At 45.2% G+C, this 13,498-nt stretch overlaps 1 protein-coding gene across 1 annotated transcript in view; it reads left to right on the top strand.

Moving 5' to 3' along the window:
• Positions 1 to 1,726: 1,726 nt before the first annotated feature.
• LOC137885806 (transcription factor SOX-6-like) overlaps positions 1,727 to 13,498 on the top strand; it is a 20,503-nt gene continuing 8,731 nt past the window's right edge. The window contains exons 1-2 of the mRNA XM_068728100.1: positions 1,727 to 1,942; positions 4,465 to 4,675. Coding sequence (XP_068584201.1) covers positions 1,727 to 1,942; positions 4,465 to 4,675 — 427 coding nt within the window. The remainder of the gene's footprint in view (positions 1,943 to 4,464; positions 4,676 to 13,498) is intronic.

The following is a 13,498-nucleotide window of genomic DNA, read 5'->3' as shown; positions in this document are numbered from 1 at the left end:
TGGCCGCTAACACTGAAGTGGCAATCTGTTTCACTTCGCAGAAGTTGTGTGTATGCAAAGGCTTGTGTGTGTGTGTGTGTGTGTGTGTGTGTGTGTGTGTGTGTGTGTGTTACTTAAACGCACCAATTAGCCGCATCGGGACGAAAAAAAAGATGTGGAAAAGCCCTTCTTAAAGGGGGCTTGTGTTTCAATTTAGAATCCGAATTTGGGGCTCAGATTAGGCTACAGGAGAGGAGGCTTGAGGGACTACATGTGGTCAATGAAAGTCCTCATAAGTATAGGGCAACAAAGGGAAGTCGTTACAGTCGGTGATGTATTGGCCTAATGACTCTCCCAGCCTGAGGCTTACGTTAGAAAGAAGAGAGAGATTTTTCCACTGAACCGCAGCAGCACAGCGTCTGCTTCTTTTTGTTTTTAACAGCTCTGAGGTGATGAGTGGCCTCGATGCTGCTTAATAGATTAATAGATTATCCCTGTGGCAGTATGTGCTTCATGTGCATGTGTGTGTGTGTGTGTGTGTGTGTGTGTGTGTGTGTGTGGAACATTCAGCATGAATGTCTTGCAGTCATTGTAAGTTTCTCAGATTGCCATAAAAGCCCAAAATATGATGTGTGCTTTCAGTGTGAGTGAGCTGTAGTCACATTTTCAGCGTTCATGTGTCTGCATTTTAAATAAAGTTGTGGTTCTGAATTCAAATGGATGGTTCTGAAATCTCCAACACTTTTCCTTCTTCTTTTGTGAGATCGTGCAGCGGCACAAGTTGACACCTTCAACTGGTCACTCCAGCTTTCCTCCATCATGGGTCCTCCTCTCCTCTCCTCTCCTCTCTTCTCCTCTCCTCTCTTCTCCTCCCCTCTTTAACCTCCCCTCTTGTCTCTTCTCCTCTTCACTACTTTACTTTCCTCTCCTCTCCTTATTACTGTCCTGCTGTCCTCTTCTCCTCTCCTCTCCTCTCCTTCCTTTTCCTTTCCTTTCTTGCTCTCTTCCCTCCCCCTCTCCTCTCCTCTCCTCTCCTTATTACTGTCCTCTTCTCTTCTCCTTTCCTCTCCTCCCTTTTCCTTTGCTGTCTCGCTCTCTTCCCTCCCCCCTCTCCTCTCCTCTCCTCTCCTCTCCTTATTACTGTCCTGCTGTTCTCTCCTCTCTTCTCCGACCTTTTCCTTTTCTTTCTCGCTCTCTTCTCTCCCCCCTCTCCTCCCCTTATTACTGTCCTCTTCTCCTCTCCTTTCCTCTCCTTATTACCTTATTACTGTCCTCTTCTCCTCTCCTTTCCTCTCCTTATTACCTTATTACTGTCCTCTTCTCCTTTCCTCTCCTCCCTTTTCCTTTCCTTTCTCGCTCTCTTCTCTCCCCCCTCTCCTCTCCTTATTACTGTCCTCTTCTCCTCTCCTTTCCTCTCCTTATTACCTTATTACTGTCCTCTTCTCCTCTCCTTTCCTCTCCTTATTACCTTATTACTGTCCTCTTCTCCTCTCCTTTCCTCTCCTTATTACCTTATTACTGTCCTCTTCTCCTCTCCTTTCCTCTCCTTATTACCTTATTACTGTCCTCTTCTCCTCTCCTTTCCTCTCCTTATTACCTTATTACTGTCCTCTTCTCCTCTCCTCTCCTCTCTTTTCCTCTCCTCTCCTCTCCTCTCCACCTAGCCTGACATAACGTTCGCCGATGCGCCGGTCTAAACTTCGCACATCGAAATGAAAACCAACGTTGTCTCGTCCTCCACAGAATGATGTCTTCCATGCGAGCAACGCCTCCCTTTCACCCAGCGTCTGAGGAGGAGGAAGCGATGGGTCAGGACAGCGCGGCCTGGACCGGCGAGGAGCGAGAGGGCCCGAAGGAGACGCCGTCTCCCTCCTCGCATGACCGAGCCCACCCGGACGAGCTGCAGCCAATCAGGGAGAAGCTGACGGACGTGGAGTGGGACAACATGGTGCCCGCTGCCATGGTGAGACGTGAATTACGCACATGGGCTGAGAAATTGACCATATCTTATCTTGAGATATGTTGCCGTAACTCAAATCTATAAAACAAATGAGGTGTGTGTGTGTGTGTGTGTATACACAGTGCACACACACACACACACACACACACACACACACACACTCAGGACCCACGGCTCATAAAACACTCATGAAATACATGCAGGGGTACACAGGGTGTGCAAATTCTCATGCATAATGATGATTGTGCACAATCGAATGCATACACACGTTGAACGCATGCATACACACACACACACACACACACACACACACACACACACACACACACACCAGTGGTCCTCTCTGGTCTGTGTGCTGCAGGCAGTGCTGTAGGCAGCCCAGTGAGGCTTCTCCTCTAGAGAGTTATAGCCCTTGGTTCTTCTCATCTCCACCTCCCGTCTGTCTGTGTGTGTGTGAGAGAGTGTGTGTGTGTGTGTGTGTGTGTGTGTGTGTGTGTGTGTGTTAAAGGGTTAGTTACTTGGCTTCAGGTTCTGTTGGTCCCTAATGGAAGAGGCGTGTTTGACTCCAGCCTCTGAGGAAAGTGGAAAGTTCTGAGAATAAAGTTTCTTTCTGTGTCAATGTTGTGGCAGAATACATTTTACATTTTCCCAAAACAACCTGTTCACACTTCTGATTTTACTGAAACGCGCTTATGTTTTCTGTTGTTATCTGGAGATTATAACTAAGTGATCCAATTAGAGGCAATTAGATATTATAGAAGACTTGACTTTCAGTTCAAAAGTGGCCTCCAGGCCAAGAAATGTTCCTGAATACTTAAAGCTTTGTGAGGTTCTCACACACTTCTGAACCTCCTCATGTGGAACCGCAGGAGTCTGATGAGACCCAATCGTGAAAAACAACAAAAAAAAGTGTGTTCTGAATTAGATAAAAAAACAAAAGAAAAGGAGAAAATGAACCGGCACAAGAAAGCTTCCACGAAAGCACCGGCCTCCAAACAGTGAGGTGAGAAAATGTGTTTGTGCAACGAAAAAAGTGAAGCGATATCAAATTTTTTACAGATTTCTCTTAAACGTTTCCCGATGTGAAGAAATCCTCCTTTGTGTTCAACGAACTTCTGAAAAGCTCTTTTAGGACCAGAGATTTCACAAGTTGACCCACGCTTTTGATATGCTTCTTGAAAAAATATTTCCGTTTCACATTTTGAGAAAAGATGCCTTTGTAATGTGGCGGCGAGTGCCTTGCTCAAGGACAAACTTACATCACGGGGGGGGGGGGGGGGGGTTGTCATGGATATGCATTGTCTGCTGCAGAGGCTGAATGCGTGACCTTTCGCTTTTTTTAATACGATCTGATCGTCAGGCCTTCCCGCCTTCGCTGCGCTTGCTTGGCGGCGTTGTGCGTGGACCTGGAAAAAACCCCCCCACACCTTAAACAATCCGAGTGACACACTATATCCTAATCCTCATTACAGAGGCATCTTCCGCTTAAAGACAAAGTGCACAGGAGGGCCTCCAGGAGCCATTTCAAGGGCGTCTTAAGATCCCGCTGTTAGTTAAAGCCCCTTGTCTTTGAAACATAAGCCTGCTAAAGTTCTTGGAGATCCCCCCGCTCTGTAAGGGGAGGAGAAAGCGTCCAGGAATAGCCGCGGCGTTTGGAACACCTGTGCTAAAGTGTCTGTTGTGTGGGACAATGTGGTCGTCTTGAAAGGCTTATCGTCTCGGTAAATATAGACGCCTTGTGCCTCTCATAACCCGGCAGAGCAAAACAGCAGAGGAGCAGAAACACTCCCGCAGCGACGAATAGAAAAGCAATGTAGTGAGTAAGTTAGGTGACAACTGTGACGACATGTAGGGGGGGGGGGTTTGAGGAACTTTGTGTCCGTTAGAAACTTTGGGACACTGTGATTTCATAATTATTAAAAAACAAAACTTACATTTAAATTAATCTACAAATCTGTGTTTTAATTTGAACTAATCTAAGATGTCTTGTGTTGATCTCAGGTTACAACCTCCGGTTCTGAAAAGTGATTCCAATGCTAAAGCGCCTTAAAGCTGCATTCTCTCTAGTGTCCACCAGGGGGCGACTCCTCTGGTTGTATAGAAGTCTAGTCTAAAATGACTCTACTTCTCTCTTGATTTATTCCCTCAGTAAACATTGTAAACATGAGTTTATGGTCTCAATCTCTAGTTTACAGTCTTCTTCAATACAGCATGATGTTCATTTACTACATTATGCTCCATTTAGAGTCAAACAGACCATAAAGCAGGGGATGATTTAGGGGCGGGGCTACACAGTGATTGACAGGTCGCTACCACGGCATCGTCCGGTCTGGGTTCTGGGCTCCTGATGCTCCCAGGATGCTCTCTGACCTTGTTCCCGTATCAGGCCAGCCAGCCCATTGCCAAGGGAACGTCAGCATCTACTGAAAGGGGACAAAGTTCTCGGAGTGCATCCAACCTGCATCAGCGCTGATATATTCCAGAAAGTTCTGACCTCGGTTCTCTTATTTTGTCTCCTCCCCCAGGACAACGAGAGCAGTAAAGGCTGCTCCGTCTACTCCTACCGGACTAACTCTACCTCTCCGCCCAAGCCGGAGGAGTGCTCCAGGGATCGCGGGGAGCCAATGATCGGCCTCGTCTTCGGGACGCCGGAGCGCCGCAAGGGAAGCCTGGCAGACGTGGTGGACACACTGAAACAGAAGAAACTGGTGGAGCTGACCAAGACGGAACAAGACGGTAGGCCAAAAGTCTTCATCTCACTGCCTGTGAATGTGCGTTTTTGTATGTTTCAACTGTACTGACTCCAAGGAACAAACACAGTTAGAACAGTGCAGACCTGGAGGCTGCGGAGTGTGGCTCCTCTTCCACTCGGGAACGTCACTGAAGTATTCATTGTCGTGGGAGGATCTGACAAACAGACGTGTTTTGGTTGAACGGTGTAAACCCGTTTAACCTTTACATTTGGGAAACAGGGATACGCTCAAAACGGGACAAACGAGGCTCTCACTCGATAAGCAATAGCTTGAGGCTAATTGTGTTTTACAAGGGTGGCTTGATGCTGAATAAAAGGTTATCTTAATCAGTCATGTTACAAGTTTGGACTGCTCTCACTGCAAACCGGGTTAACCTGAAATCCGACTGTGCGATAGCAGAAGAGGAGAGCAACCAGCGGTCATGTAAGTTTCAGAATTGTTCTTTATTTATCGTAAAAACGCGCTTCATTCAACTCGATGAAAAACTAAATTAAAGTGGTGGAGATTCATTTTGATTATAAGATGCAAATTTCAGCTTTAAAGTAACTCGTTGTGACACGTCGTTGGTTTTTAATAGACTTTTCGATTCACAGGACGCTGTTGTTGCTCACTTACTCTTCGTTCGCGTACAAAAAAACCCCAACAACGGCGGCCTTACCTCTACTTTGTTTTTCCCTTTTCTGAACACATCCTCCCAAGAGGATCTTTGAACATCTAAAATTACAACCGACAGATCCTCTTTTGCTCGTTAGATCACAATATCAATCAGGGAAAACACAGGTTTCCCTTTTCTCCCGCTCCCTCTGATCTGCACCACTAACGCAGGAAAGTCTCCCAGCATGCCTCAGCTCGCCCCCTTCTCACCCCACAGCGAGCCAGATCTAAAACCATCTAACAGCCCTCTTTACTGCTATGTGCACATAGTAATCACGATGATATCAGAGGAGCGCTTTATCTCTCTCATTTAAAGGTTTTACTTTGTTATTGATACAGTAAAGTGGGCCAGAATTGGACAGCCGGAGGCGGAATACAGAGCTCAGTGTCTCTAGTTGAAAGACAGGTAGCTCTGCCTCTTATCTGCAGTACGGGAACTGGTTTGAAAGGTGTGTGTGTGTGTGTGTGTGTGTGTGTGTGTGTGTGTGTGTGTGTGTGTGTGTGTGTGTGTGTGTGTGACATCTTCCTGTCAAATCAAAGGGGACATGAGTGGAAGGAAATGCTGGGGGACAAGTTGAAGTGTGTGTCTTCTTCTTCTTCTTGTTATTTTTTTTTGTCCATCATGTGTCACCGTTTCACATTTTTTTGTCCTTCCAACCTGCTGAACTTCTTCTGTAAACAGTCGGTCGCTCCTGTTTGCTGCATTTTATTCTGAAATAATCCATCGCATTAATAAACGTTAACAAAATCTTTATTGATTTATCGTTTGTTCATCTTATTTAATTAAATATGTTCAGGTCTCCTATTGGACCAGGGAAGAGTTCATGCTTTTTTTAACAATGCTCACTGTATATATATATATATATATATATATATATATATATATATATATATATATATATATATAAAAAAAACAGACAGACACCGTAATCAGAATTGGAATTGATCTTGATCATAAATGGAACACAAAAAGACTAAAATATTTACTGCGTGGCAAAAATGAAAGAAAACAGCAGCATGATGTTGAATTTGAGGCTCCCTTACTGACGATTTTGGATAAACAAAACTCAAATAACTGTAAACCAGATAATCAAACTATAACACTTTCTATGACGCCCATGTCTATAATGTATATGAACATACTTATAATGCATTACGATCTGCTTATAGGGCTGTATAATTATTGTTATAGGAAATCATAAATATTCATAATGCTTCATAACAATGACCATAACACATATACAACTATTTTGTGACAAACACTAGTGGTGCATTTAAAGACAAACACTAGTGGTGCATTTAAAGACAAACACTAGTGGTGCATTTAAAGACAAACACTAGTGGTGCATTTAAAGACACACACTAGTGGTGCATTTAAAGACAAACACTAGTGGTGCATTTAAAGACACACACTAGTGGTGCATTTAAAGACAAACACTAGTGGTGCATTTAAAGACACACACTAGTGGTGCATTTAAAGACAAACACTAGTGGTGCATTTAAAGACAAACACTAGTGGTGCATTTAAAGACAAACACTAGTGGTGCATTTAAAGACAAACACTAGTGGTGCATATAAAGACAAACACTAGTGGTGCATTTAAAGACACACACTAGTGGTGCATTTAAAGACAAACACTAGTGGTGCATTTAAAGACAAACACTAGTGGTGCATTTAAAGACAAACACTAGTGGTGCATTTAAAGACAAACACTAGTGGTGCATATGAAGACAAACACTAGTGGTGCATAAAGACAAACACTAGTGGTGCATTTAAAGACACACACTAGTGGTGCATTTAAAGACAAACACTAGTGGTGCATATGAAGACAAACACTAGCGGTGCATTTAAAGATAAACACTAGTGGTGCATTTAAAGACAAACACTAATGGTGCATTTAAAGACAAACACTAGTGGTGCATTTAAAGACAAACACTAGTGGTGCATTTAAAGACAAACACTAGTGGTGCATTTAAAGACAAACACTAGTGGTGCATATGAAGACAAACACTAGTGGTGCATAAAGACAAACACTAGTGGTGCATTTAAAGACAAACACTAGTGGTGCATAAAGACAAACACTAATGGTGCATATAAAGACAAACACTAATGGTGCATAAAGACAAACACTAGTGGTGCATATAAAGACAAACACTAGTGGTGCATAAAGACAAACACTAATGGTGCATATAAAGACAAACACTAGTGGTGCATTTAAAGACAAACACTAGTGGTGCATTTAAAGACAAACACTAATGGTGCATACACTAGTGGTGCATTTAAAGACAAACACTAGTGGTGCATATAAAGACAAACACTAGTGGTGCATTTAAAGACAAACACTAGTGGTGCATATAAAGACAAACACTAGTGGTGCATTTAAAGACAAACACTAGTGGTGCATTTAAAGACAAACACTAGTGGTGCATACACTAGTGGTGCATATAAAGACAAACACTAGTGGTGCATATGAAACACTAGTGGTGCATACACTAGTGGTGCATATAAAGACAAACACTAGTGGTGCATACACTAGTGGTGCATTTAAAGACAAACACTAGTGGTGCATATAAAGACAAACACTAGTGGTGCATACACTAGTGGTGCATATGAAACACTAGTGGTGCATATAAAGGGGTCAGCGGTGGATTTCACGTTGGCAGTAAACACAGCCTGACGTGTTTCATCCGTTGATGCCAAAGCATGACTCTGATTTCTCAGTTTTCCTCTTCTCACAGCTCACTATCGAGTTGGCCTCTTCCTTTGCTAATTAGCGGCGCTGCTATCCCGAAGGACCGGCGGCATTGATCACGCTGCGAACACTCTGGCGTAGACAAAAAAATGAAAACGTGATTAACATGTGCAATATAACCAGGCACATACAACGCTAGCATGAATAATAACTCTGGGCCTTGTAAACGCTCCTGTGAATGGCTGTTGTCCCTGAAGATGCATTGTAAAAAAATGTCTTTCATGCACTGCGGTGGTAATGCATTTAATTTTGAGCCTATTGTAAGCCTACGTATGCAGATTGACAGCTTTTTTTTTCCTAATGAGTTTAGTTGCAACGAGAGGAGGCGATCAATAGATGGCTGAATGCTTCATTAAGTGAGGCAAGCGGCTACGTTCAGAGCTGTCGAGCGCTGAAGCTTACAAAACCCCTTTTTTTTTCTATTTCTCATTTGTTAATTTATCGTAAATAATGCTTCTTCGTCTCATTACATCTTTCTCTCCTTCGCTACGTGACGACGGGGATTGCTGTTTCTCTTTCTCTCTTTTCAACTTCAAGCACATTTTTCTTTTTTTTTTTTTGGAATCTCTCTTCAACGAGCAACCTTGCTGATTTAAAGCTTTGTCGTGTGTCACTTTCAAACGCAAAGCATTCCAATTTCATAAGCTGTCAGGAGGTTTTTAAAAATCTCTTTTTTTAAAGCAGACAGGAGTGCAAGGCCAACCTGGTAAATAGGTTTCTATATGGATTCCTGATGTGACACAGTTGACAGACCACTTTGCGCGGCAGAAAGCTCCACAGGTATATTTTGCATTCCAAATCTTTTCTTTTCTTCCTGACTCTTCACCGGCATGTGCTCACTAGACTGACACTCGAAGCCACACGGTCGCTCGGAGTCCTCTCGCAGTACGACATCTGATCATCCGCACTGCAAAAATGGCGAGCGCATTGAAAGCCGCGAACAATGCCGTCCTGTCGCCTCGTTCCTCCACCTCCTGCTGGAAAGACATCAGTCAGCCGCTGCATGATCAAACGGAACGGAGCCTATTAGCCACCGAGCGCTCACTTAGCCCAACGCGGCTGACCCCTCTGTGCGCCGTAGCCCCCCCCCCCCCCCCCCGAGCTAAAGTGCGGATGCTGTCGTTGTTAGCCTTCGCGCCGCGCTCACCCGCTGTCGGCACGCTGTTCGCTCTCCGCTACTCAGAGGTGCCCTAAGTGCCTGTGACAGTTCTAATGAATAGACATGGCCTCGCTTTGCAATGTGGGTGTTTTTTTTTTTTGTTTTTTTTTTTGTCTTCACCTAACTGCCGCCTCAGCTTTTAAAAAGCTTTATCAAGACGTCTTTGAGATTGAGACAGCTAGCTGTATTACCGCACAGCTGGTTGCTGCGAATAGGCCCTTTCTGCCCGGACGTAGACACGAGGGTGAAGGTCCCACACTTTCTTGACGATTTTGCATTGATGTCGAGTTTCACCTGCATTGTGCGAAGGTTTAGATACAAAGACTTGCTGCACACAAAAGGCTTATTCTATACTGTTAAAGCACTTAGTACTTATTAAGCTGGTAGGCTGGTTACTGAATTAAATGTACAAGGCCAGCATGAGGGAACAGCGGAAGAAAAAAAAATGTGTGCACGAGATGTGCCGCGGAGTGGAAATCGCTCCTCCTTCCTCCGTCATTTTGTAGCTAAAATAAGAGAAAGAGAGGACGGGAAATAAAAGCCTGTAATAAACAGAGAAATAACCCACACAATAACCCGTCTCTTAGCGTTGATGGGTGCCTCGTTAGCGATAATGAATCTGAATTCACCTTGTCTCCTTGAGCCCTCCGTACAGAAAAGGAAAAAAGCAGTCAGGAGCGGACGCATTTATCTCGACGCTAAAACCGAGCCGTTATGGGATGATGCCCGATGGACATTAAACCCAGTGAAGTGTGCCCTCAGTTTTGATGACTGAATTATCATTATCTGTATTGTTGTGCCTCCCAGGGGGGGGGGGGGGGGGGGGGCGGAACCCACCGTTAACGGGGGCCTGGCATGGGCGCGGTGCCCTCGTGCCAACTTAGTCAGCCCGTCTAATGTGGCCAGAGCAGCTCCGGCGCCCGGCAACCACTTAACATCGCTCTACTCCCCCGCTTACGCCCCCCCCCCCCCCCGAGCCCTCGTGAATTACTGTACAACTCACGTGTTTCATTCAGTAAATGAGATCAGGCTCAATTACCGCCACACTGTGCCGCTGCAGAGCTGTTACGACGCGGACACCTGTGTGACTAATTTAGGAATCCTGAAAAGTTAAACGAGTTAAAGGAGACATACCGTGCTCGTTTTCAGAATCGGATTTTGTATTTGGGGTTTCTACTAGAACATGTTTACATGCTCCAATGTTCTAAGAAACACTTTATTTTTCTCATCCCGGCTGTCCGGATATACCTGCGTTCACCCTCCGTCTGAAACGCTCCGTTTTTTTTTAGCGCCTGTGTCTTTAAGAGCCCAGTCTGCTCTGATTGGTCACCGTTTTCCGGTCTTTTGCCGTCGTCACGGCGTCACTCTGTGCGTCAACTGCACGGAGTTTAGCATCTATAATATAATATAGTTGTGACATCACAACCTTAAGGGAGTCATGACGGCTCGTTTTAAAGGCACAGTTTCTGAATAAAGAACATATAAAAGACGTCGGGAGCTTTAAGTCTCAGGAGGTCATTTTTCCTCAGCGCTGGTGAGGATGTAGGAACAACACATCTGCTCTTGTCTGAGATGAAAGCATATAAACCGACAGAGGCTTCAAGTGTACAACTCACAGATCTGACGGGACATTGCCGTCTCATGTTTTTTTCATGATCGCGGAGTTGACAGACAGTCAGAGACTATTTGACAGTAACCCATCAGTCTGCAGAGGCATTCGTCTCAGACATTTGTACACAATATCATGAATCTATTGCATTAAAGCCACAGCTCCGTGTATATTTTTTTTTACAGTTAAAAGAAAAACAGCAGATTAAAAACCCTGACCAATGAAAGTGTTTCAGATTGGTGCACTAGGGGCAGCATGATGTCACGGTGCATTTCTGTGATCCAACAAACACGGGTTTCTTTTCAAAATGACCGTCTTGAATTGATTCATTTTTTGCAGAAACTTGTGATTAAAAAGCCATTTTCCATTTTTGCCAGCAATGCATGATTAAAGAGCTTGAAAATGCGTTTTCTTCTCGATCAGCTTCATGTCACAAAGTGCACCGATCAGAATTTAGCAATATTTAACTGAAAATCTGATGACACTTTAGGGGCCGGCAACTTGTTTTTTAATTTAGTATTTTGGTTGCTTCTACTCGGCCCTCAACACGGCCCGGCTGAGCAGAGCGAACAGCGCAAACAACGGTAACAGTGCTGGCAGAGGTAAACGTATGAGAGCGGAGCGGAGCGGCCGTTAGCTAGCCAGTAGGGGCACGCTCACACGGACTCACGTGCACTAAAACACATGCACTGCCAGCCCTGCTATGTCAACAAAGCACAGAGAATATCAGATTACAACACACACACACACACACACACACACACACACACACACACACACACACACACACACACACACACACACTGCTCAGGTAGACATTACTCTTCACATAGCAAATAATCGTTTGCAGTCAATGCTCTGAATTTCAATTCATTTTTTTGGGGGGCTTTATAACCTTGTAGTTTACCTTCCATAAGCCGTTATGTCCACTAATGAATTGCACCGTGAACTACATGTCGAGGTGAAATCGATCTACATTGAGGGGAAGCTGGTTTGCATTTGACTGCCTCGTGACCTCTTGCAGCTTCTTGTGCAGCTTCATGAGCCCCGTCCTCGTCCCGTGTGTTTAAAGCTTGCGCCGTCCAGTTTGGAGGAGTCTGCTCTGTGTCTTAAGTTGAGGCCAGGCCAGAGCTAGGCTCCCAATCACCCATATAATGGCTTCCCCAGCTGTATGAGGAGGTCAGAGCGAGGCCAAGCCTCCCTCTCACCCCGCTTCTCTGTGACAATAGAGACATTCTGCCGGGCTCCGTTCACTTTGTTCTCCCTCTCGCCGCTGAAAGCCTGTTTCAACATCTCTGCTGTTACCGCCACTCAAACCGTGGAAAGTATGTCTTCTCCTCGAGGGGGGGGGGGTGGATAGTTGGGGGTTCGGGGAGCGACGTGTAATCATGTGCAACCTTCGACTAGTGCACCTCTGTGTATTCAGCATCAACACCTGCGCCGCAAATGTTCAATGACGCCTCAAAAAATGAAATTAAAAATACATTAGCCGTGAGCTTCCTTTTGTTACACGGCAGCAAATGGATCTTTCTTCAAAAACAGCAGCTTAGCTACTAGCCAAGGCCTGTCAGACACAATGAGCGAAGGACAAATCATCTGGAGGCTTGTTGAACTAAGCTTCAGATGAAGCTGCAGGTCAGGACCGAACTTTGAACTGAAACGAGCCCCGAGAGCCCGACCGGTTAGTGCTCTCTCTCTGTGTGTGTGTGTGTGTGTGTGTGTGTGTGTGTGTGTGTGTGTGTGTGGGCGAGGGCTTACCGATTCATGCGCTCAGGTGGAAGTGGTTGCGATGACAGCTTAACGGGCGAGCGGGGTCGGCCCCCGAGAGTTAAGCCTATTGGCTAATTAACACGCTCTTGGCTCTGGCGCTGTTTGCCTTCCTCTGTGGGATCGGCAGCTTGCGCTGTGATCGTGTGCAGGTACCTTCTTTGTCTTTCTGTCTGCATGGATTAGCATTTCGGGGGACACTGGTGCGTAAAACTGTCCCAACTCGCCGTATAAGACGCAGCAGAGCTGTGCGTGTAGAAAGGCTTTATTTGCTTCAAACTTCGTTTTTTTTTAAAATATCGATATTTAATCTACTTTTCGTATATATATATATATATATATATATATATATCCCCGTTCGGCGGTCGACCGACAGGCCGACTCCCCCTGGACTTCTTGCGGTTGGTTTCAATCTCCTCCTCTGTAATTGATAGGGATCTCTTTACTAATGATCGGCCACAGCCCGCGGGCCTCGACTACAAATGCAGTCAGCGGGACATGCCTGGTAGTTTGGCTGCGGGCCAGCAGGCATATGGTACGAGCGCATGCAATGCGGTTTTGCCGGGAACGGTTTTGAACGTCATCCAAAAGAATCAGATTAAACAGTGATTTTATCAAGCCCTCCTCCTCCTCCTCCTCCTCCTCCTTCTTTTTTTTAAATTTTTTTACTAGGATTAAATGCCAAATTGTTCACCTGATAATTGAGCATCTGGCTGAGGCCGACGTGATACGACTGTAATATCAAAAACAACACGACGGGCCGAGAGAGAGATGGTGTTTGAAGGCAGTGGAGCGTGTTTGACGCGGCCCTCTTCATGGAAGTGGACTGTGATGAGAAGCGCTTGTCCCCAGTGAACCGTCACAC

The sequence above is a fragment of the Cebidichthys violaceus genome, unplaced genomic scaffold (assembly GCF_023349555.1).
Source record: "Cebidichthys violaceus isolate CVI_PGR_0920_01 unplaced genomic scaffold, fCebVio1.0.p SCAF_401, whole genome shotgun sequence".
In the NCBI taxonomy this organism is placed as follows: Eukaryota; Metazoa; Chordata; class Actinopteri; order Perciformes; family Stichaeidae; genus Cebidichthys; species Cebidichthys violaceus.
This window is presented reverse-complemented; position numbering and strand designations above follow the sequence as displayed.